The sequence below is a fragment of the Oncorhynchus mykiss genome, chromosome 15, assembly GCF_013265735.2.
Source record: "Oncorhynchus mykiss isolate Arlee chromosome 15, USDA_OmykA_1.1, whole genome shotgun sequence".
NCBI classification, from domain to species: Eukaryota; Metazoa; Chordata; class Actinopteri; order Salmoniformes; family Salmonidae; genus Oncorhynchus; species Oncorhynchus mykiss.
Window position 1 is genome coordinate 22172141 of NC_048579.1, and position 25979 is coordinate 22198119.

Sequence of the window (25979 nt, forward strand, 5' to 3'; positions counted from 1 at the left end):
AGAAGAATTTGGTCATAGTTTAGGAAAAGGGTTAGGATAAGAATAGATACTCTCCTAACGTACTACAAGAAGTCACTTGCATAGAACTAGTGTGTTTTATTTTAAGGGAGTCCCATCCGTGGACGTTGAAATCAAGGCCGGTCCGGTAGCCATCAACAAGTAAAAAAGGTGCGTCTGGGGGGATTTCTTTCTAAATGCTCACTGACAATTTATTCAGTACTTTGAGAGTCACAACTTCTATGTGCTTAATGTAAAGCAGCTGTTGACATTCACCCCCTCCACTCTTTAAAGGGAGAATCCATATGTTTTGCATAAATGCAAATAACCATGTCTATGAATTAATAGCCAGGGCCCAGTTTCTCAATAGCGATGGAACTTATTACAAGTGTTTTAACAACGCATGCGTTTTACAAAACAACACGTAGGGAGAACTTTCAATAAGTGAGTCGCTAGAGCATGTGTCGATACTGATAGGCCCGAAAGGCAGTGCTGCTCTCGGATCAGCATTTTCCATTTAAAATCTTACCTTAATTTTAGAGCCTGATAACAGATCAGCTCCTAGAGGGGAATGATCACCTATGGTTGTAAATATTGAGGCAGCTTGTTCTAATGCTTAGGCTATGCACTATCAATTACTTGACACATCATTGCACACATCATTAGGCCTACACATCATGAAATTGAGACTAATTTCGGGTAGCAGCCTAGCTAAATAGAACTCAATTGAACATGAAATTGATTCCAATATGATTGAAATACAGTACCAGTCAAAAGTTCTGACACCTACTCATTCAAGGGCTTTCTTTATTTTTACTATTTTCTACATTGTAGAATAATAGTGAAGACATAAAAACTATGAAATAACACATATGGAATCATGTAGTAACTAAAAGTGTTAAATCAATTAAAATATATTTTTATATTTTAGATTCTTCAAAGTAGCCACTCATTTCCTTGATGACAGCTTTGCACACGTTTGGCATTCTCTCAACCATCTTCATGAGGAATGCTTTCCAACAGTCTTGAAGGAGTTCCCACGTATGCTGAGCACTGCTGGCTGATTTTCCTTCACTCTGTGGTCCAACTTTTGCGATCTAACTTATCCCAAACCATCTCAATTGGGTTGAGGTCGGGTGATTGTGGAGGCCATGTCATCTGATGCAGCACTTCATCACTTTCCTTCTTGGTCAAATAGCCTTTACATAGCCTGGAAATGAGTTTGGGGTCATTGTCCTCTTGAAAAATAAATGATAGTCCTACAAACCATATGGGAAGGTGTATCGCTGCAGAATGCTGTGGTAGCCATGCTGGTTAAGTGTGCCTTGAATTCCAAATTAATCAGACAGTGTCACCAGCAAATTCCCCCCCCCCCCCTCCATGCTTCATGGTGGAAACCACACGTCAACCACGTCAACGCGGTTGGAACCAAATATCTCAAATTTGGACTCATCAGACCAAAGGACAGATTTCCACTCGTCTAAAGTCCATTGCTCGTGTTTCTTGGCCCAAGCAAGTATTTTCTTATTATTGGTGTCATTTAGTAGTGCTTTCTTTGCTTCAATTCGACCACGAAGGCCTGATCCACACAGTCTCCTCTGAACAGTTGATGTTGAGATGTGTATGTTACTTGAGCTCTGTGAAGATTTTATTTGGGCTGCAATTTCTGAGGATGGTAACTCTAATGAACTTAGCCAGTTTCATCATAGTGCTTGATGGCTTTTGTGACTGCACTTGAAGAAACTTTAAAAGTTCTTGAAATTTTCCAGATTGACTGACCTTCATGTCTTAAAGTAATGATGGACTGTAATTTCTCTGCTTATTTGATCAGTTCTTGCCATAATATGGACTTGGTCTTTTACCAAATAGGGCTATCATCTACCACCAAATAGGGCTATCTTTTACCACCTCTACCTTATCACAACACAACTGATTGGCTCAAAAGCATTAAGAAGGAAAGACATTTCACAAATTAACAATTAACAAGGCACACATGTTAATTGACATGCATTCCAGGTGACTGGAAGCTGATTGAGAGAATGCCAAGAGTGTGCAAAGCCGTCATCAAGGCAAAGGGTGTCTACTTTGAAGAATCTCAAATGTTTAAATATTTTTGTTTAACACATTATTTTTTTGCTTCCTACTTGATTCCATGTGTTATTTCATAGTTTGGATGTCTTCACTATTATTCTACAATGTAGAAAATAGTAAAAATGTTTTAAAAAACTGAGTAGGTGTGTCCACACTTTTGACTGGTACTGTATATAGCCTATGTAGACTACTCTATTTTTCTTTCAATCTCCTTTAACCCAGAACAAAAATCTTCCGTAATTTGGTCAGAAATTCGTGTACCACTTTGTCTCCGTAGTCTGTCCACGAGAGATTGCACTGTTGTAGCCTCTAATGGCGTTTGCATTGTGACAGTCCCAAGAAAGTCTGTATTGAGTTAGCTGTCGATGCTGAGCTGTTCTTTTACCGTCTCAAACCAGTGGAGCAGTGAAATTGAAAATGCATTCTGGATATGCATCACAAGAGAATTGCTGAGGTGGCCTATTTAAAAAAAAAAAAATATATATATATATATATATATATAAGACACAAGACGACCCGCTAAGGCAGATTGTAGCTCTGGGGTGCTGGATGGAGGCCATCGGAGTTACCCAAGCTGTCACTCTGTTGTTTTGGCCTGGGAAAGGGAGCTGTCTTTTGGTGTTTGTGTGTTGTTTTGTGAATTGAAGGTGTGCCCCTTCGTTCCTTATTTCCAACCAATGGATTGTGTGACTGAGCATATACAGTTGAAGTCGGAAGTTTACATACACCTTAGCCAACTACATTTAAACTCAGTTTTTCACAATTCCTGACATTTAATCTGAGTAAAAATTCCCTGTTTTAGGTCAGTTAGGATCACCACTTTGTTTTAAGAATGTGAAATGTCAGAATGATAGTAGAGATTTATTTCAGCTTTTATTTCTCTCATCACATGCCCATTGGGTCAGAAGTTCACATACAAATTAGTATTTGGTAGCATTGCCTTTTAAATTGTTTAACTTGGGTCAAACATTTCGGGTAGCCTTCCACAAGCTTCCCACAATAAATTGGGTGAATTTTGGCCCATTCGTCCTGACAGAGCTGGTGTAACTGAGTCAGGTTTCTAGGCCTACTTGCTCGCCACGCTTTTTCAGTTCTTGTCACAAATTTTCTATAGGATTGAGGTCAGGGCTTTTTGATGGCCACTCCAATACCTTGACTTTGTTGTCCTTAAGCCATTTTACCACAACTTTGGAAGTGTGCTTGGGGTCATTGTGCATTTGGAAGACCCATTTGTGACCAAGCTTTAACTTCCTGACTGATGTCTTGAGTTGTTGCTTCAATATATTCACATAATGTTCCTCCCTCCCTCCTCCTCCAGTGCACCAGTCCCTCCTGCAACAAAGAACCCCCACAACATGATGCTGCCACCCCACGTGCTTCACGGTTGGGATGGTGTTCTTCGGCTTGCAAGCATTCTAATTTTTCCTCCAAACATAACGATTGTCTTTATGGTCAAACGGTTCTATTTTTGTTTCGTCAGACCAGAGGACATTTCTCCAAAAAGTACACTCTTTGTCTCTATGTGCAGTGTCAAACTGTAGTCTGGCTCTTTTTATGGCGGTTTTGGAGCAGTAGCTTCTTCACAAGATCCTTTGCTGTTGTTCTGGGATTGATTTGCAATTTTCGCACCAAAGTATGTTCATTTCTTGGAGACAGAACGTGTCTCCTTCCTCAGCGGTATGACGGCTGCGTGGTCCCATGGTGTTTATACTTGCGTACTGTTTGTACAGATGAACATGGTACCTTCAGGCGTTTGTAAATTGCTCCCAAGGATGAACCAGACTAGTGGAGGTCTACAATTTTTTTCTGAGGTCTTGGCTGATTTCTTTAGATTTTTTCCCCATGATGTCAAGCAAAGAGGCACTGAGTTTGAGGGTAGGCCTTGAAATACATCCACAGGTACACTTCCAATTGACTCAAATGATGTCAATTAGCCTATCAGAAGCTTCTAAAGCCATGACATAATTTTCTGGAATTTTCCAAGCTGTTTAAAGGCACAGCTAACTTAGTGTGTCTAAACTTCTGACCCACTGGAATTGTGATACAGTGAAATAAACTGTCTGTAAACAATTGTTGGAAAAATTACTTGTGTCATGCACAAAGTAGATGTCCTAACCGACTTGCCAAAACTATAGTTTGTTAACAAGAAATGTGTGGAGTGGTTGAAACACTTAGGTTGGAGTCACTAAAACTAGTTTATGTGAACTTCCGACTTCAACTGTATGTGTGTAAGTGAGCAGCTGTCTGTGTGCCCAGTCTGTGCACGTCTCCCACCCTAAGCCCTTGTTCAGTAGAGCAGAACAGCGGTACAGTGTAAAGCCTAGGTGTGTACTTGTGTGCTTTGGTGCACGCACATTCTGGCTCAGAGCAGAGGTGTGTGTCTCATCAGCATTCCCCCCCCCCCCCCCCACACACACACACACACACACAGTCCTGCCACAGAAGTTCGTAATCACCATGGGATCTCACTGCTTTGGCTCTTTGGCTTTGACAAAGCGGAACTGTCTGATCCCAGTCTTCACATAGGGCTTAATGGCCTATGCCCCTCAAACTCAACTCTGGACCTCAGTGTTTTTTTTTCATTGTTCCCCTCCAATCACGGACTGATTTTAGACCTGGGACACCAGGTGGGTGCAACTTAATTAGCAGTTAGAACAGAAAAACAGCTGGCTCCAGACCTCGTAGGGTAAGAGTTGAATGCCTCTGTCTCTCTGCTATTTGCAGGTGTTACAGAATGTCACTCAGGCCTACACCCTCCACTCTGTACTGGTACCCCCTGTATATAGCCTCAGTATTGTTTTTATTGTGTTACTTTTTTTACTTTAGTTTATTTTGTAAATATTTTCTATTACTATTTCTTGAACTGCATTGGTTAAGGGCTTGTAAGTCAGCAACTTGCCCACCTGAGTGCTTTGTATTGTGGATCACAAGCTATAAATGCAAAGGTGCATGACTCTTCACAATTCCATGGCTCTCGACTTCCTTTCAAGACTATAACACTGGCTCTGGCTTGCAAGCTCTTTTCAAAACTCCAGTTTGACTTTAAACCCCCTTCCCGCACCCTAGTCTAACCCTAGCCCTTGATGTGATTTTAATGTAGGCCTACCTGGATTTAGTTGTCCTTTTAGGTCTGGCCTCCTCCGAGCGGTTTGTGTTTTACAAGGACTGTCCGTACATTTTGTGTACCATTGTCTCCCTTGTACGCGGTTTCATGGACTGGAACTGGAAGATATGGTGTGTTCATGTGTTCTCTTACCCTCCTCCTCTATCCCGCCACAGATCAGCGAGGTGTTCCAGAAGAAGGTGCAGAATAAGATCAAGGACCTGCTGCAGCAGATGGAGGAGGGCCTGAAGACGGCCGACCCCCACGACTTCTCCACCTATACGGGCTGGACAGGTCAGTGACCAGTGGCCAGACTGATCTTCAGTTATGATTTAGAGACCTCGATTGGATTGAAGGTGAGAGACGGTTAATCATGTCACATCGCTAGAAAAACTAACCTCTGACTCCTACTCAGTCATCTCTGACTCCTTGTCAGACTCCAGTCACCCAAGGCATAGACAGTTCTCTCTGCTATCGCACGGCAAGCGGTACCGGAGGGCCAAGTCTAGATCCAAAAAGGCTCCTTAAAACCTGTTACGGATGATGCGAATTTTCGCAGCTTTTTGTAAAAAATCGCGCAACATTTCAACGTCCTGCTACTCATGCCAGGAATATAGTATATGCATATGATATGTATGTGTGTATAGAAAACACTCTGAAGTCTCTAAACTGGTTAAATCGTGTCTGTGGCTATAACAGAACGTGTTCAGGAGTAAAAATCCCTGGGAAAACTGGTCACCAAAAACACAAAAAAAAGATTCATCCGCCAGTCAATGTATTGTCTAAGGCGATAGAAAATAGATGAGATTCCCATTACAATGTCTACAGCTTCCACACAATGCCGCCAGTACTGGCATTTCATTGTAGATTTATCCATGGTGGGATGACGTGTAGGCACTTCCTGTCTTGGGGCGCACCGGAGGAAGCTATGAAAGTTAAAAAATGGACGATGATTTCAAGACTTGCTGCTATCGAATACAGATCGCCCCGTGATCAATTTGATCGATTATTAACGTTTATAAATACCTAAAGTTGGTTTACAAAAGTAGTTTGAAGTGATTTGTAAAAGTTTATAGGCAACTTTTTTTAATTTTAAAAGTGACGTTGGGTCTTGAAAAGGTGATTTTTCCTGGATCAGACCGGCCTTCATAAAAGGACATTTTGGGGATACAATGACGGATTTAATCGGGAAAAAGACCCAATTGTGATGTTTATGGGACATATAGGAGTGCCAACAAAGAAGCTCGTCAAAGGTAATGAATGTTTTATATTTTATTTCTGCGTTTTGTGTAGCACCGGCTACCGCAAAATCTTTTGTTTAGGTCTCGTTCAGGTATTTTGGGGGGTGCATGCTATCAGATAATAGCTTCTCATGCTTTCACCGAAAAGCATTTTACAAATCTGACATGTTGACTAGATTCACAACGAGTGTAGCTTTAATTGAGTATCTTGCGTGTGTATTTTAATGAAAGTTTGAGATTTATTTCCGCGGATGTTTCCGCGGATGTGGTTCCTGTGCAGGAACCACGTCTGTAACAGGTTAACAGCTTCTACCCTCAAGCCATAAGACTTCTGAACAACAATCAAATGGCCACCCGCACTATTTACATTGACCCCCACCCCCCCTTTGATTTTACACTGCTGCTACTCGCTGTTTATTATCTATGCATAGTTACTTTACCCCTACCTACATGTACAAATTACCTCGACTAACCTGTACCCAACACATTGACTCGGTACTGGTACCCCCTGTATATAGCCTCGGTATTGTTATTTTGCGTTACTTTTTATTACATAATTTTTTTACTTTAGTTTATTTAGTAAATATTTTCCTAACTATTTGTTGAACTGCATTGTTGGTTAAGGGCTTGTATTCGGCTCATGTGACAAATAAAATGTGATTTGATTTAGGGTATATAACCCACTGTTTGATCTAAGGGTGAAAGATGTTGACATGGAGAGGCTTGAATGTCGAAATGTTCATAAACACAGTACCAACAACGACGAGACGGCCTACAGGGAGGAGGTGAGGGCCCTCGGAGTGTGGTGTCAGGAAAATAACCTCACACTCAACAAAGGAGATGATCGTGGACTTCAGGAAACAGCAGAGGGAGCACCCCCCTATCCACAGTTCCTCGGCGTACACATCACGGACAAACTGAATTGGTCCACCCACACAGACAGCATGGTGAAGAAGGCGCAGCAGAGCCTCTTCAACCTCAGGAGGCTGAAGAAATTTGGCTTGTCACCAAAAGCACTCACAAACTTTTACAGATGCACAATCGAGAGCATCCTGTCAGGCTGTATCACCACCTGGTACGGCAACTGCTCCGCCCACAACCATAAGGCTCTCCAGAGGGTAGTGAGGTCTGCACAACGCATCACCAGGAGCAAGCTACCTGCCCTCCAGGACACCTACACCACCCGATGTCACAGGAAGGCCATAAAGATCATCAAGGATAACAACCACCCGAGCCACTGCCTGTTCACCCCGCTATCATCCAGAAGGCGAGGTCAGTACAGGTGCATCAAAGCAGGGACCGAGAGACTGAAAAACGGCTTCTATCTCAAGGCCATCAGACTGTTAAACAGCCACCACTAACATTGAGTGGCTGCTGCCAACATACTGCCTCAACTCCAGACACTTTAATAATGGAAAAATTTATGTAAAAAATATATCACTAGCCACTTTAAACAATGCCACTTAATATAATGTTTACCTACCCTACATTACTCATCTCATATGTATATACTGTACTCTATACCACCTACTGCATCTTGCCTATGTCGTTCTGTACCATCACTCATTCATATATTTTTATTTTTTATTTATTTACATTTTTATGTACATATTCTTTATACCTTTACACGTGTGTGAGGGAGCAGTTGTGAAATTGTTAGGTTAGATTACTTGTTGGTTATTACTGCATTGTCGGAACTAGAAGCACAAGCATTTCGCCACATCTGCATTAACATCTGCTAACCATGTGTATGTGACTTGATGTATTTGATGTATATGATTTGACTCTCAGTGCACTGCCTATTATGGCTAAATATTGGAAGCAGGCATTTGTGGACCATAGCCTCTGGGTGCATGGCCTGGTTGACCATGGATGATGTCAGCCCTGGGTCGTTCCACTTAACATGAACAGCCCATCTTGAGGGTTACTGTAACGACATTGTTACTGTAACGACATTGTTATGGTAACGGCATTGACATTGTTACGGTAACGACAGTGTTACGGTAACCACAGTGTAATGACATGTGGTAATGACATGGCAAATGTACAGTTACGATAATGACACTAGACAGATGTGGCTATGGTTTGTGACAGCTGGTGTTTAGGCGTTGTTGTGGCCATTTTACCTAAGCCTTGGGTCTAGGGGAAGTGATACTCGCTGGATACTCGTCCAAAGTGCTATCCCTGTGAATTTTTGTATTGTATCTAGCCTAAGATGTATTTATTGCTCCAGTGAGTGAGATATTTTGATTAAGTGGACTGTCAGAATGCCTCTTTAGACCTACATATTTCATGGCTAACGGGACACAATTTCACCAGCCAAAGTGAACTGTAGTTGAAAGTTAAATTCTCAGCACAGAAATACCCCATGCCTTCCCTTACCCTGTTTAGCACTCCTGCTACTAAAACATGTCCTATTATGATCGTGTTTGGAATTTGTCCACAACTGTGTTCAGATAGCTACTGCATCAACCTCTAAACCGATTTGATAAATTATATCCTATGCCAGTTATGAACGAGATTTATTTTCCCCGTCTATAGGTATCGCCCTTCTCTACCTGCAGTTGCACCGGGTGACCTGCGAGGCCTCCCACCTCCAGAGGGCACTGGACTATGTGAAGAGGACCCTGAGGATCCTGAATGGTCGCAAGGTCACCTTCCTGTGTGGGGATGCAGGGCCACTGGCCGTGGCTGCTGTGGTGCACCACCGCCTCAAGAACCAGACAGAGAGTCAGGAGTGCCTCACCAAGTAGGGAGCTTTTAAAAACTCTCCGACTGCAGTGGAAATATTGTTGTTCTTTTTGAAGCTCCTTTCTTTAATACTAGATTTGTTGTTGGCATGAACACCAGAACCTCCTGGCCTTTCAGCCTATAAGTACCCGCTAGACAACGCCGCCGGGCGCACGTTTAGCATATGCATCAGATGCATATCAACCCTCAAGGTGCGCAAACATAAGCACCACCACTTGATAAATAGTGCATAAACTATCATAAAGGATTAATTGCATGAAGAAATATCAATTTCCTTGCATCTGTCAATTACAAGATGTGCCCATCTCTTCATGTACAATTTGACAACTAATACGCCTAATATTGGCACTTGTCCGATTATTGTCAATTTAATCTTGTCAATAGGCTAACTCCTATTATGTGTGAAATTAATGTAGGTGTAGTTTCGATGGGCGGGCTGACTGCCCCCCCCCCCCCGCTCATCAACTCTAAGGCAAGGATATGTTTAGCATTATTCTAAAGGCCGACTACAACACGTAGAATGTTTTTGTTTCCCTTACAATCAATATCCTCAGTAATAGAGTTATTGTAAATAAAACAGCCCCATCACAGCTTATTTTTTACAAAGTAAAACGTCAAAGACGATGGTATCAAGGCACGCGGTCAAATGATTTGCTGCTGATGAATAGGCATAACACAAACTCATCATTCCACTCTTGTCTTTCTAAATTTAAATCAACCTCTTCTCCCCCCTTATCATTCAGTTAGGCCTAATTTAAATTGTGAAGTAAAGGTGCACAATTATCGCTCATTCATTTAGTGAGGAGAGAGAGAGAGAGACGCATTAGCACCTGGTTGGGTACCAACATCCTAGAGCACATTGTCTTAGCGGGTTAGGTTGGGAGTAGGTGTGAAAAAAATCAGGTTAAAATACTTTTCTGTTTGTGATTTCAAAATTCTGACAAACGAGCAGTGTAAAATACAACCATTTAGGAAAATACAGGGAAGGAGCAGGACATGGCTTATTTTCTTTGACAAAGTCAAATGTCCGTGACCGTTGGCCTATGGCGGTTCTAGTGTTAACTTGCTGATCTCTTTCTCCCTACCTCCTCACTAATTTTCTTCATGCTCTCCAACCTTCTCACACTGTCTTTCTCTCTCCAATACTCTTTTACTGTCTTTACCTTTTTTCACGATCTTTGTTTTCTCTCCTTTTACTCTCTACCAGTTTCTCACTTGGTCATTTTTGCTATCCACTCTTTTTCCTCGGGTGCACTGTGTTCTTCATCAAGAACCATTCAGTTAATCCCTACACTATCCAACATGTCAATTGTCCCTAAATTATTTTCATTCGCAAATCTCTGCTTATCACGGACAAATGTCTCTCCCATGGTCTGGGGCTGGAGTGGTGTGTGTAATGTTGAGTGGCGTGATAGGTTGTAGCTAAATCTATTGGACCTGCCTGCCTCTAGTACTCTATCTAGTTTTGTTAGCATGCTGATGGAACTAACAGTGGAGCTCACAGCAAGGGGCTGATTAAATGTCTGAACCTTATCACACACACACACACACACACACACACACACACCCTACTACTCACAAAGGCCCTCCTGCTGTCATCAAAGCAGTCTGAGCCCTGAGCCTACATGTTTTTACATAAAATGCATTGGGAAAGTATTCAGACCCCTTGACTTTTTCAACATTTTGTTAACAGCAAAAACAGCTTTTTATCATTTTTAGCAAATGTATTAAAAATAAAAAATGTCAGTATTTTGTTGAACCACCTTTGGCAGCGATTACAGCCTCGAGTCATCTAGGGTATGCACTTGGCAAACCTGTAGTCAGCTACACCTGCAATAACATCTGCTATACATGTGACAAATAAAATTTGATTTATATTTGGGGAGTTTCTCCCAGATCCTCTAAAGCTCTGTCAGGTTGGATGGGGCGCATCACTGCACAGCTATTTTCAGGTCTCTCCAGAGACGTTATATCGGGTTCAAGTCTGGGCTCTGGCTGGGCCACTCAAGGACATTGAGAGACTTGCCCCGAAGCCACTCCTGCATTGTCTTGGCAGTGTGTGTGCTTAGGGTCGTTGTTCTGTTGGAAGGTGAATCTTCGCCCCCTGTCTCAGGTCCTAAATGCTCTGGCGCAGGTTTTTATCAAGGATCTCTCTGTACTTTGCTTCGTTCACCTTTCCTCATTCCTGACTAATCTCCCAGACCCTGCCGCTGAAAAACATCCCCACAGCATGATGCTGCCACCACCATGCTTCACAGTAGGGACGGTGCCAGGTTTCCTCCAAATACTTATTTTCCACCATCATTTGCAAATAAATTCATTAAAAATCCTATAATGTGATTTTCTGGATTTTTTACCCCTAATTGTCTGTCATAGTTGAAGTGTACCTATGATGAAAATTACAGGCCTCTCATCTTTTTAAGTGGGAGAACTTGCACAATTGGTGACTATAAATACTTTTTTGCCCCACTGTATGTGCACCGACACAATCCTGTGCTGGAGCTTTCCCGACAAATCATGGCTTGGTTTTTGCTCTGACCTGCACTGTCAACTGTGGGACCTTATATAGACAGGTGTGTGCTTTTCCAAATCATGTTCAATCAATTTAAATTGACCACATGTGGACTCCAAGTTGTAGAAACATCTCAAGGATGATCAATGGAGACAGGATGCATTTGAGCTCAATTTTGAGTCTCATAGCAAAGGGTCTGAAAACTTATGTGAATAAGGTATTTCTGTTTTTAATTTTTAATACATTTGCAAAAATGTCTAAACCTGTTTTCGCTTTGTCATCGTAGGGTACTGTGTGTAGATTGCATTCGGAATACTTTCCGAATTCACTGTACATGGGATCCAATTGAATATAATTAGGGACTGTGACTCAATCCACCTCTCTGTTTTGTCCGTCTTTCAAATGGGTTTGATTTTCTTTTGTGCATTTATTACGGAAATAGTTCTGTTTGTACATGTTTTTCCTGAGTATTTTGTGTGTGATTGCCTGTGTGTGCCTATCTAACTCTGTGTTAACATGTGTCTACCCTCCCCCAGGTTGCTCCAGCTGCAGCGTGGAGTGGTGTCTGCGGACTCTGAGATGCCCGATGAGCTGCTGTACGGACGGGCCGGCTACCTGTACGCCCTGCTCTATGTCAACAAGGAGATAGGACCCGACACTGTGGATGAGACCACCATCGCCAGGGTTAGAGCAACAAGCACGCCCGCCCGCACGTACAGTACACACAGTGCACGGGACCACCATGTCAATTATAGCGCAACAACACACGTCATCTCTAACACGGCATAAACATTCTGGTTAGCAACCGGGGGAAAAAACGTCAAATCATAATTGACTAATTTTCAAAGCACAGAGGGGACAGTATCTAATATATGCTCTGGCTGCTGCCTCGTGTGGTGTATGTGTATATTCACGTGTGTGTGTGTGTGTGTGTGCGAGCACTGTGTAGCGTAGGAGTGGGTATTCTCCAACCCCATTCCGTCCCCCTGTCTTTCTGGTAGACAGATGGTTATTGGAGAAGCGATGGAACACCTTCCCTGTAGAGCTGTATTTCACACAGAGGTGTAACGGAGAAAAATGTCCCCAGTCACAAAAATATGCACAGTCAAAGCATAGTTTAACTATTCTCTTCCCCCTGGAGGAAAAGCTTACGGTGGATACAGCTGGGACTTTTCCACTACGTCTATACTACTGTACTCGGAAACATTGGCCCCATTTTAATCCCATTGGCCTAAATTTACCGTTTGCCTTTCAAGGATCAAATCTTTTATCTGAACCTTAATTGCTAATCCTTAGAAGTTCCGTTCCTCTAGGGCTCCAATGCCTCTGTCTTCCACTACATTAACAGCTCATTAGGAAAGATCTGTATGCTGCTCGCTCTCTCTCTCTCTCTCCCCCTCTACCACTACCGCCCTCTCTGTCTGTCATCTATATTTTCCCACTCTTTCTCTTTTCTCCTTCTCTCTCTCTCTCTCTCTCCCTCAGTCTTTTCCCTTTTTCATCTCTATCGATCTCTCTCTCTCTCGATCACTCTCTCTCTCTCTCTCTCTCTCTCTCTCTCTCTCTCTCTCTCTCTCACTCTCTCGATCACACTCTCTCGATCACTCTCTCTCGATCACTCTCTCGATCACTCTCTCTCTCTCTCTCTCTCTCGATCACTCTCTCGATCACTCTCACTGTGCAGGTTCAAGATGATGCTATTCTTAGCCCCGGTAGAGAGCCCCAGTGCAGGCTAGAGGGTAGGCATCCCTTCATGCTCCATCAGGATTGGGAGTGAAGGTTCATGCGAGGGCCAGGCCCGTAGGGTTTAGGGTAGGCCGGGATGCATGGATCACCTGAGCTTGTGCCCACTGCCCGCGTCACCCTCCTATCAATTCACCAGTTACTGTCTGACTGTGCCCCCGTCATTCCCCTATATCAATTCACTGGTTAGTGTGTGACTTCTAGGGATGACCCTATTTGGTCGATAGGCAGTTGGTCGACCAAGATTTCTTTAGTCGAGCAGTGTACATATTGTACAAGACACCTGTCTGATTCGTGCCTGTCTGAGTGCACTAGTCATTACGGAGGCTGTGGAGATGGCACAGTCCGTCACTAAGACGTGTGCTACTGAAATTGTATATGGTTAAATTATGTAAGAGCTATGGTGCAAAAATGTGTTATATTATTTCATAACAAATGCACTTTCTCCCCCGTTGGATAGTGGTTAAAGTGCGCTGTTGAATTGGCATCTTTTCCTAGACCATGTTGCTATGTGGATAATAGCAAAGTTAACCAGCATGTTGGTGTTGAGAACAATGCGGCGGAGGCCGCATCGGCATTAGGAGACGAGAAAACAGCCCTTGCCTTATTGTCTAAGAAAAGTGAGGAGAGATGAAATCTCAACTTAGATCTATAATCAATAGCCTAACTGTTAAATGTGCCTGGCTTTATAAATCATCGATATACAGAACCAGTCAAAAGTTTGGACACACCAAGTCATTCAAGGGTTTTTCTTTATTTTTTACTATTTTCTGCATTGTAGAATAATAGTGAAGACATCAAAACTATGAAATAACACATTTTGAATCATGTAGTAACCAAAAAAGTGTTTAACAAATGAAAATAATTTTTTTATTTAGAATTCTTCAAAGTTGCCACCCTTTGCCTTGATGACAGCTTTGCACACTCTTGGCATTCTCTCAACCAGCTTCATGAGGTAGTCACATGGAATGCATTTCAATTAACAGGTGTTCCTTGTTAAAAGTTCATTTGTATAATTTCTTTCCTTAATGCGTTTGAGCCAATCAGTTGTGTGGTGACAAGGTAGGGGTGGTATACAGAAGATGGCCTTATTTGTTAAAAGATCAAGTCTATGTTATGGCAAGAACAGCTCAAATAAGCAAAGAGAAACGACAGTTCATCATTACTTTAAGACATGAAGGTCAGTCAATCTGGAACATTTCAAGAACTTTTAAAGTTTCTATAAGTGCAGTCGCAAAAACAATCAAGCGCTATGATGAAACTGGCTCTCATGAGGACCGCCACAGGAAAGGAAACCCCAGAGTTACCTCTGCTGCAGAGGATAAGTTCATTAGAGTTACCAGCCCCAGAAATCGGCAAATAACTGCACCTCAGATTGCACCTCACAGAGTTCAAGTAACAGACACATCTCAACATCAACTGTTCAGAGGAGAATGCGTGAATCAGGCCTTCATGGTCGAAGTGCTGCAAAGAACCACTACTAAAGGACACCAATTGGAAGAGACTTGATTGGAAACACGAGCAGTGGGCATTAGACCGGTGGAAATCTGTCCTTTGGTCTGATGAGTCCAAATGCGAGATTTTTGGTTCCAACCGCTGTGTCTTTGTGAAACGCAGAGTAGGTGAACGGATGATCTTCGCATGTGTGGTTCCCACCGTGAAACATGGAGGAGGAGGTGTGGGGGTGCTTTGCTGTTGACACTGTCAGTGATTTTATTTAGAATTCAAGGAAAATTTAACCAACATGGCTACCACAGCGTTCTACAGCGACACGCCATCCCATCTGGTTTGCCCTTAGTGGGACTATCTGTTTTTGAACAGGACAATGACCCAAAACTCACCTCCAGGCTGTGTAAGGGCTATTTGACCAAGAAGGAGAGTGATGGAGTAATGCATCAGATGACCTGGCCTCCACAATCACCCGACCTCAACCCAATTGAGATGGTTTGGGATGAGTTGGACCGCAGAGTGAAGGAAAAACAGATCCTGCTTCTGTTGCCTGTTGGAGTGTTTGTTTTAATAGCCTACTGTGTGCACCAAGCCTCATACAACCAAAATATGAGAAACAATTTCACATTTGTCTGTTTTTAATCTTTGCTATGCTGTAATAAAGGCTTTACACTTTTTTGTTGTTAGAACAGCCTCAGGTATGTTTTTATTACTTATATAGTGTTTACACTTTCAAATTGTCCCAAAAATGATATTTCTCATTATTGTTATAATTATTATGATCATCATTCTAATAATAAGTTATGTCATTATCATTAGTAGGCTTAGTAGGCTCGACCACATCCAGTTTAGTCTTAATACCGTATCTTACTTTGACCTATATTTCAATACTTATATAGGCTACTGTATCAATCAGTCAATCATTTGTTAATGTCATCACAAGCATACAAGTCATTCATGATTGGAAATGCATTCAAGCATATTAGTTTTTAAAATAACTTAACAGCATTTGTTTTAACAGCACCTGTTTGGTACACATAATATGCATGTAGTGTTGGCTCCTTACCTTCTTTTTCTTGATCTCCAGTATTTTCCACAACTAGTCCAATTTATTCCACACATCTGACATTCCCTTTACCTCCTGTGCAAACAGTAAACATTCCCCCATTTCGAGTTTCTATGTCGCATCCATTTTGCTGTCTCGTGTTTGTAGTTTGTTATAACCAATTTATTGATGTGATTACTATGCTATAGGTCAGGCATTATTGGTTACATGCATGCAATGCATACATTTGTCACAAAAAAAGAGCAAAGGTTGAGGGAATAAGGAATGTTTTCCCTAAACAAATGAGGGATTTTGGTAACATAACTTTTCAGTCAGAAATGTGGGTAATTCTGTTACAGCTTCAGCAACACGGACAGCGCAATAAACACTGTTGATGTTCTGTGGTTGTAGCTGCAGCAGGAGACAGCCCCAGTGTCCACGTACTGTATATCAATTCACCAGTTAGTGCACTGTAACCCACAGAGATTTCAGAACCTCCACCCTTGTGCATGAGCTGAAGCAGGTATCTATATGTTTTTTTGTTCTACCATTACTTATCGCACAGTTTTGCACGTGTTATGTGGATTTATTTGCACTTGCATGCACACAGTCACACTCATCCCATCCCTGTGCTTTGTCATACTGTTGTTTTCTTTGCATCCTCCAAACAAAGATGGATTTCCTCCAGCCCTATAAATACAGTATAGTAGTTGAATCCCCACTGCAGAACACAACTGGGAGAGTGAATTTATTCACTACCGCACCTGTCATCTCCAGCATACCAACTAAGCAATGCTACAGTACACCGTTGACAAATGGCCTGCACATTTCTGGGGCCCCGATCGGACAGGTATATTATTAGGACAAATATAGGAATAAAGTTGTCAGGAATTTAGTTTTAATATTTGTATTTTATGTTTTGGGCAGGCACAGCCCTGCAATTCGTCACAGCATCATGGGGTTAGATGAGGTGCCTGTCAAGGAGAATGTGTGTTTTATACACAGACACACACCCTTCATGGGTTACAAAACTGTGACTTTGATAGCTGCTCTTTTGGCTGGTTAATACTACTTGTTTCTCTTTTACATTTCTTATATTCAGTTTATGTTGCTTTGTGTAAAATGAATGATCTGCTGGTTCTGTTTCAGTTATGAGATGGGTTTTCTTCTGCAGTATGAAAGGGCAAATATACAATCTGCTGACTGGCTGTTCTCGACGTGTCTCCAGTTCCCTCTTGTTGTTTTCTCTTGCTCCTTTTTTTGTGTTTGAACATTCCTTCATTTCATTCTGCAGTTGACAGCTTTGTGACGAGGGAGTCTGAGCTTACAGGGAAAGAGAGCAGCGTTTGTGTTTTTCAAATGTTTTATTTTGCACTTTGCACATCGCCATACACCTACTCTTGTGACATCCATTTTGGAAAAACATCAGAATGAGGGGAAAAGGTGGAAAGGTTACTTTGCTTCCAAGGCGCCACCCCATCTTAGAAAGAAGACACACACTTGATAATGTTCATGAGTCACACACACACGTCCATGCACGCACGCACACCTACAGTGCCTTGCGAAAGTATTCGCCCCCCTTGAACTTTGCGACCTTTTGCCACATTTCAGGCTTCAAACATAAAGATATAAAACTGTATTTTTTTGTGAAGAATCAACAACAAGTGGGACACAATCATGAAGTGGAACGACATTTATTGGATATTTCAAACTTTTTTAACATATCAAAAACTGAAAAATTGGGCGTGCAAAATTATTCAGCCCCCTTAAGTTAATACTTTGTAGCGCCACCTTTTGCTGCGATTACAGCTGCAAGTCGCTTGGGGTATGTCTCTATCAGTTTTGCACATGGAGAGACTGAAATTTTTTCCCATTCCTCCTTGCAAAACAGCTCGAGCTCAGTGAGGTTGGATGGAGAGCATTTGTGAACAGCAGTTTTCAGTTCTTTCCACAGATACTCGATTGGATTCAGGTCTGGACTTTGACTTGGCCATTCTAACACCTGGATATGTTTATTTTTGAACCATTCCATTGTAGATTTTGCTTTATGTTTTGGATCATTGTCTTGTTGGAAGACAAATCTCTGTCCCAGTCTCAGGTCTTTTGCAGACTCAGGTTCAGGTTTTCTTCCAGAATGGTCCTGTATTTGGCTCCATCCATCTTCCCATCAATTTTAACCATCTTCCCTGTCCCTGCTGAAGAAAAGCAGGCCCAAACCATGATGCTGCCACCACCATGTGTGACAGTGGGGATGGTGTGTTGCTTTTACGCCAAACATAACGTTTTGCATTGTTGCCAAAAAGTTCAATTTTGGTTTCATCTGACCAGAGCACCTTCTTCCACATGTTTGGTGTGTCTCCCAGGTGGCTTGTGGCAAACTTTAAGACACTTTTTATGGATATCTTTAAGAAATGGCTTTCTTCTTGCCACTCTTCCATAAAGGCCAGATTTGTGCAATATACGACTGATTGTTGTCCTATGGACAGAGTCTCCCACCTCAGCTGTAGATCTCTGCAGTTCATCCAGAGTGATCATGGGCCTCTTGGCTGCATCTCTGATCAGTCTTCTCCTTGTATGAGCTGAAAGTTTAGAGGGACGGCCAGGTCTTGGTAGATTTGCAGTGGTCTGATACTCCTTCTATTTCAATATTATCGCTAGCACAGTGCTCCTTGGGATGTTTAAAGCTTGGGAAATCTTTTTGTATCCAAATCCGGCTTTAAACTTCTTCACAACAGTATCTCGGACCTGCCTGGTGTGTTCCTTGTTCTTCATGATGCTCTCTGCGCTTTTAACGGACCTCTGAGACTATCACAGTGCAGGTGCATTTATACGGAGACTTGATTACACACAGGTGGATTGTATTTATCATCATTAGTCATTTAGGTAAACATTGGATCATTCAGAGATCCTCACTGAACTTCTGGAGAGAGTTTGCTGCACTGAAAGTAAAGGGGCTGAATAATTTTGCACGCCCAATTTTTCAGTTTTTGATTTGTTAAAAAAGTTTTAAATATCCAATAAATGTCGTTCCACTTCATGATTGTGTCCCACTTGTTGTTGATTCTTCACAAAAAAATACAGTTTTATATCTTTATGTTTGAAGCCTGAAATGTGGCAAAAGGTCGCAAAGTTCAAGGGGGCCGAATACTTTCGCAAGGCACTGTACCACCCCTTCTCTATCTCTCTTCCAAAATGTTCTGGTCTGTTTTTTTTGCCTTCACTTTTTGCCTCTAGCCAAACGAGAGCTTACTTAACTAATCCCATTTTGCCATAGCTGTACAGCAACACGAGATGAAGACACAGACAGACACAGCTCCTATCTCTCAGACCACATAGACTAGAGCAGTGTGTCAATCTAGTCACAACAATTTTTCCCTGTGACGTCTTCCCAAACAGCTGTGGGCGTTTGTTTTGATGTGCTAGGCTGTGATTTAATTAGTTCTATAAACAAATTAATTCACAGTAAATTACATAGCCTTCCCTGTGGGTGAAACAATTTCATGGCTTATGAATGAGGCCCTGTGAATTAATGTTTTGTGTGTGTGTTTTAGAGGTGAGGGATTTGGAGAGGAGTTACAATGGTGTGAATGAGAGGAGTTGTGATTGGTTGAGGGACTTTAAGGTTGGTTTTGAATGGAGGTTAGTTGAGACAAACATTTTTTTTTTTACCTTCATTTATACAGGGTTTTCTCGTTGAGATAACATCTCTTTTTCAAGAGAGACCTGGTCCAATAGCAGCAGGGGGAACAAAGTTTCAGACAAAACAACTTACGTACACTAACACAACACTAATCAAAACTATAGACACACATGCAACAATTACATAAAAAAAAACACAAATGTCACGACAAAAATAAAGCTATCCTAAAGACAATTACACTCTTCTATGATATTTACGTCAATCAAGTTTTTAAACTCCACCAACGTGAGTTTACATACCCTACATTACTCATCTCATATGTATATACTGTACTCTATACCATCTACTGCATCTTGCCATCTTTATGTAATACATGTATCACTAGCCACTTTAAACAATGCCACTTTTATATGTTTACATACCCTACATTACTCATCTCATACAGTGGGGCAAAAAAGTATTTAGTCAGCCACCAATTAATTGTGCAAGTTGTCCTACTTAAAAAGATGAGAGGCCTGTAATTTTCATCATAGGTACGCTTCAACTATGACAGACAAAATGAGAAAAGAAAATCACATTGTAGGATTTTTTAATGAATTTATTTGCAAATTATGGTGGAAAATCAGTATTTGGTCAATAACAAAAGTTTATCTCAATACTTTGTTATATACCCTTTGTTGGCAATGACAGAGGTCAAATGTGTTCTGTAAGTCTTCACAAGGTTTTCACACACTGTTGCTGGTATTTTGGCCCATTCCTCCATGCAGATCTCCTCTAGAGCAGTGATGTTTTGGGGCTGTTGCTGGGCAACACGGACTTTCAACTCCCTCCAAAGATTATCTATGGGTTTGAGATCTGGAGACTGGCTAGGCCACTCCAGGACCTTGAAATGCTTCTTACGAAGCCACTCCTTCGTTGCCCGGGCAGTGTGCTTGGGATCATTGTCATGCTGAAAGACCCAGCCACGTTTCATCTTCAATGCCCTTGCTGATGGAAGGAGGTTTTCACTCAAAATCTCACGATACATGGCCCCATTCATTCTTTCCTTTACACGGATCAGTCGTCCTGGTCCCTTTGCAGAAAAACAGCCCCAAAGCATGATGTTTCCACCCCCATGCTTCACAGTAGGTATGGTGTCCTTTGGATGCAACTCAGCATTCTTTGTCCTCCAAACACGACGAGTTGAGTTTTTACCAAAAAGTTATATTTTGGTTTCATCTGACCATATGACATTCTCCCAATCTTCTTCTGGATCATCCAAATGCTCTATAGCAAACTTCAGACGGGCCTGGACGTACTGGCTTAAGCAGGGGGACACGTCTGGCACTGCAGAATTTGAGTGTGTGTTACTGATGGTAGGCTTTGTTACTTTGGTCCCAGCTCTCTGCAGGTCATTCACTAGGTCCACCTGTGTGGTTCTGAGAGTTTTGCTCACCGTTCTTGTGATCATTTTGACCCCACGGGGTGAGATTTTGCGTGGAGCCCCAGATCGAGGGAGATTATCAGTGGTCTTGTATGTCTTCCATTTCCTAATAATTGCTCCCACAGTTGATTTCTTCAAACCAAGCTGCTTACCTATTGCAGATTCAGTCTTCCCAGCCTGGTGCAGGTCTACAATTTTGTTTCTGGTGTCCTTTGACAGCTCTTTGGTCTTGGACATAGTGGAGTTTGGAGTGTGACTGTTTGAGGTTGTGGACAGGTGTCTTTTATACTGATAACAAGTTCAAACAGGTGCCATTAATACAGGTAACAAGTGGAGGACAGAGGAGCCTCTTAAAGAAGAAGTTACAGGTCTGTGAGAGCCAGAAATCTTGCTTGTTTGTAGTTGACCAAATACCCATTTTCCACCATAATTTGCAAATAAATTCATTAAAAATCCTACAATGTGATTTTCTGGTTGAAGTGTACCTATGATGAAAATTACAGGCCTCTCTCATCTTTTTAAGTGGGAGAACTTGCACAATTGGTGGCTGACTAAATACTTTTTTGCCCCACTATAAATACTGTACTCTATACCATCTACTACATCTTGCCTATGCCGTTCTGTACCATCACTCATTCATATATTTTTACGTAGATATTCTTCATCCCTTTACACTTGTGTGTATAAGGTAGTTGTTGTGAAATTGTTAGGTTAGATTACTTGTTGGTTATTACTGCATTGTCGGAACTAGAAGCACAAGCATTTCGCTACACTCGCATTAACATCTGCTAACCATGTTCAGGAGAGAATTCCAGGACCATGGAGCTGAGTAACTAAAACTATTTCTACCGTGACCTGTTCTAATTCTTGGTACTGTTTAAAGCAAATGTAAATGGGACCGTAGTGGATATTTATTTACCGACCGGATTTAAATAAATAAATACATTTAAAAGAGTAAGTGGCATTTTACCCAGTATGGCCTTATAAATCAGTGTTTACTAGTGTTTAAGCCTACACAAGGTCAATGACAACCAGCCAACGGCGCTGTAGAGATCACAATGATGTGTTAGACGTTTTTGATTGGTAATGAACCTGAGGGCTGCATGATATACTAAATCAAGTGCTCTCAGGGTAGTGGCTGAGGCCTGCGTATATACAGTTGAAGTCGGAAGTTTACATACACTTAGGTCATTAAAACTCGTTTTTCAAACACTCCACATATTTGTTAACAAACTATAGTTTGGCAAGTCGGTTAGGACATTGACTTTGTGCATGACACAAGTACATTTTCCAACAATTGTTTACAGACAGATTATTTAACTTATAATTCACTGTGTCACAATTCCAGTGGGTCAGAAGTTTCGTTTATGCAATGTTGACTGTGCCTTTCAACAACTTGGAAAATTCCAGAAAATTATGTCATGGCTTTAGAAGCTTCTGAAAGGCTAATTGACAACATTTGAGTCAATTGTAGGTGTACCTGTGGATGTATTTCAAGGCCTACCTTCAAACTCAGTGCCTCTTTGCTTGACATCATGGGAAAATCAAAAGAAATCAGCCAAGACCTCAGAAAAAGCATTGTAGACCTCCCAAGTCTGGTTCATCCTTGGGAGCAATTTCCAAACGCCTGAAGGTACCACGTTCATCAGTACAAACAATAGTACGCAAGTATAAACCCCATGGGACCACGTAGCCGTCATACCACTCAGGAAGGAGATGCTTTCTGTCTCCTAGAGATGAACGTACTTTGGTGCAAAAAGTGCAAATCAATCCCAGAACAACGGACATTGTGAAGATGCTTGAGGACACAGGTACATTAGTATCTATTTCCACAGTAAAACGAGTCCTATATCAACATTACCTGAAAGGCCACTCAGCAAGTAAGAGGTCCTGCTCCAAAACCCCTATTAAAAAAAAGCCATACTATGGTTTGCAACTGCACATGGGGACGAAGAGTGTACTTTTTGGAGAAATGTCCTCTGGTCTGATTAAACAAAATAGAACTGTTTGGTCATAATGACCATTGTTAGGTTTGGAGGAAAAATGGGGAGGCTTGCAAGCTGAAGAACACCATCCCAACCGTGAAGCATGGGGGTAGCAGCATCATGTTGTGGAGGTGCTTTGCTGCAGGAGGGACTGGTGCACTTCACAAAATAGATGGCGTCATGAGGGAGGAAAATAATGCAAATATATTGAAGCAACATCTCAAGACATCAGTCAGGAAGTTAAAGCTTGGAAGCATACTTCCAAAGTTGTGGCAAAATGGCTTAAGGACAAAGTCAAGGTATTGGAGTGGCCGTCACAAAGCCATGACCTCAATCCTATAGAACATTTGTGGGCAGAACTGAAAAGGCGTGTGCGAGCAAGGAGGCCTACAAACCTCACTCAGTTACACCAGCTCTGTCAGAAGGAATGGGCCAAAATTCACCCAACTTATTGTGGGAAGCTTGTGGAAGACTACCCAAACGTTTGACCCAAGTTAAACAATTTAAAGGCAATGCTACCAAATACTAATTGTATGTAAACTTCTGACCCACTGGGAATGTGATGAAGGAAATAAAAGCTGAAATAAATAATTCTCTCTACTATTATTCTGACATTTCTCATTCTTTAAACAAAGTGGTGATCCTAACTGACCTAAAACAGGACATTTTTACTCTGATTAAATGTCAGGAATTGTGAAAAACTTAATTTAAATGTATTTGGCTAAGGTGTATGCAAACTTACGACTTCAAGTGTGTGTGTATGTTTATATGTGTATATATACACTGCTCAAAAAAATAAAGGGAACACTAAAATAACACATCCTAGATCTGAATGAATGAAATATTCTTATTAAATACTTTTTTCTTTACATAGTTGAATGTGCTGACAACAAAATCACACAATTATCAATGGAAAGCAAATTTATCAACCCATGGAGGTCTGGATTTGAAGTCACACTCAAAATCAAAGTGGAAAACCACACTACAGGCTGATCCAACTTTGATGTAATGTCCTTTAAAACAAGTCAAAATGAGGCTTAGTAGTGTGTGTGGCCTCCACGTGGCTGTATGACCTCCCTACAACGCCTGGGCATGCTCCTGATGAGGTGGCGGATGGTCTCCTGAGGGATCTCCTCCCAGACCTGGACTAAAGCATCCGCCAACTCCTGGACAGTCTGTGGTGCAACGTGGCGTTGGTGGATGGAGCGAGACATGATGTCCCAGATGTGCTCAATTGGATTCAGGTCTGGTGAACAGGCGGGCCAGTCCATAGCATCAATGCCTTCCTCTTGCAGGAACTGCTGACACACTCCAGCCACATGAGGTCTAGCTTTGTCTTGCAGTAGGAGGACCCTCATACCACCCGCATGGAGTCTGTTTCTGACCATTTGAGCAGACACATGCACATTTGTGGCCTGCTGGAGGTCATTTTGCAGGGCTCTGGCAGTGCTCCTCCTTGCACAAAGGCAGAGGTAGCGGTCCTGCTGCTGGGTTGTTGCCCTCCTACAGCCTCCTCCACGTCTCCTGATGTACTGGCCTGTCTCCTGGTAGTGCCTCCATGCTCTGGACACTACGCTGACAGACACAGCAAACCTTCTTGCCACATCTCGCATTGATGTGCCATCCTGGATGAGCTGCACTACCTGAGACACTTGTGTGGGTTGTAGCCTCCGTCTCATGCTACCACTAGAGTGAAAGCACCGCCAGCATTCAAAAGTGACCAAAACATAAGCCAGGAAGCATAGGAACTGAGAAGTGGTCTGTGGTCCCCAACTGCAGAACCACTCCTTTATTGGGGGTGTCTTGCTAAATGCCTATAATTTCCACCTGTTGTCTATTCCATTTGCACAACAGCATGTGAAATTTATTGTCAATCAGTGTTGCTTCCTAAGTGGACAGTTTGATTTCACAGAAGTGTGATTGACTTGGAGTTACATTGTGTTGTTTTAAGTGTTCCCTTTATTTTTTTGAGCAGTGTATATACCAGTAATGTACATCGTACCAGCTCCTTCCTGGCCTCCAGAGAAAAGCTGGTATTGAATCGAGGTTGTTTGAGACTGTAAGGTTTGTATTTATGAAGGATCCCCATTAGCTGCTCCCAAGGCAGCAGCTACTATTCCTGGGGTCCAGCAACATTAAGACAGTTACATACAGTTTAAAATGACATTTACATTTCATAACACTTATCACAACACATTAAGATTGGTAATTAATGGAGTTTGGTTGGGAGACTATGGATCGTAATGAATGGAGGTTGCTTGGGAGACTATGGTTGACAGTAATGCCATGATTGTGGATCTAGGAACCTGTGATTGCACAGCACTTGTCTCTCTGGTCGTTCTTGCGACAGACCTGAACAAAACTATTCCTAAGGTTCTACGTTGATGGAACAATCTAATGGGGCTGGAGCTATATTATAGCCATCGCTATTTGCTGGTCCGTGTAGTACCCTATTAGAAGTTCTGTCATTATTAAGTTTGGTTAGTGAGGACCATTGAGCTCTCGGTCCCTCCTCTCCAGTGTAGCCCTGCCTGCCTCTCTCCTGCCTCACTGACACAGCCCTTCCCAGGGGACCTAGGGGGAGATCAGAGAGCTGAGTGTGGTTGCCACAGAGCAGAAATGGCCCTGAGTCTGCAGTTTCCCCCTGTGCAACCCCCAGTTCACCGTCTCCAGGGATACGACTGTGCGGGAGGAAGGGAGGGTGTCGGGAGAGAGAGAGAGAGTACTGCAGCAGCCCTTCCCTTTATGACAAGGTGGATGTACGACAAGCACACACACACACACAAACACACACACGCTCACTCCTAGGCCCTATAATATCAGTATTTTTTGTTGTTGCCTGATTCTGTTTTTCCCCAATGCCCTTTTCTTCGTTTTTGTTTTTCCAGTTTCTGTTTTCTTCAGGTTTTCGCTCTCAAAATATTTTTCATTGGAAAACAAATGCTTGTCCACAACAATGGTTAAACTACAAAAGGAGACCACTTTTGAGGTCTGTGTGT

General features: G+C 42.1%; 1 protein-coding gene across 3 annotated transcripts in view; it reads left to right on the forward strand.

Moving 5' to 3' along the window:
* Positions 1-25979, forward strand: part of lancl2 (LanC lantibiotic synthetase component C-like 2 (bacterial)) — a 62621-nt gene that overhangs the window by 19311 nt on the left and 17331 nt on the right. For all 3 annotated transcript variants that reach the window (XM_036944068.1, XM_036944069.1, XM_036944067.1), the window contains 3 exons: positions 5368-5485; positions 8974-9181; positions 12232-12379. In XM_036944068.1, coding sequence (XP_036799963.1) covers positions 5368-5485; positions 8974-9181; positions 12232-12379 — 474 coding nt within the window. The remainder of the gene's footprint in view (positions 1-5367; positions 5486-8973; positions 9182-12231; positions 12380-25979) is intronic.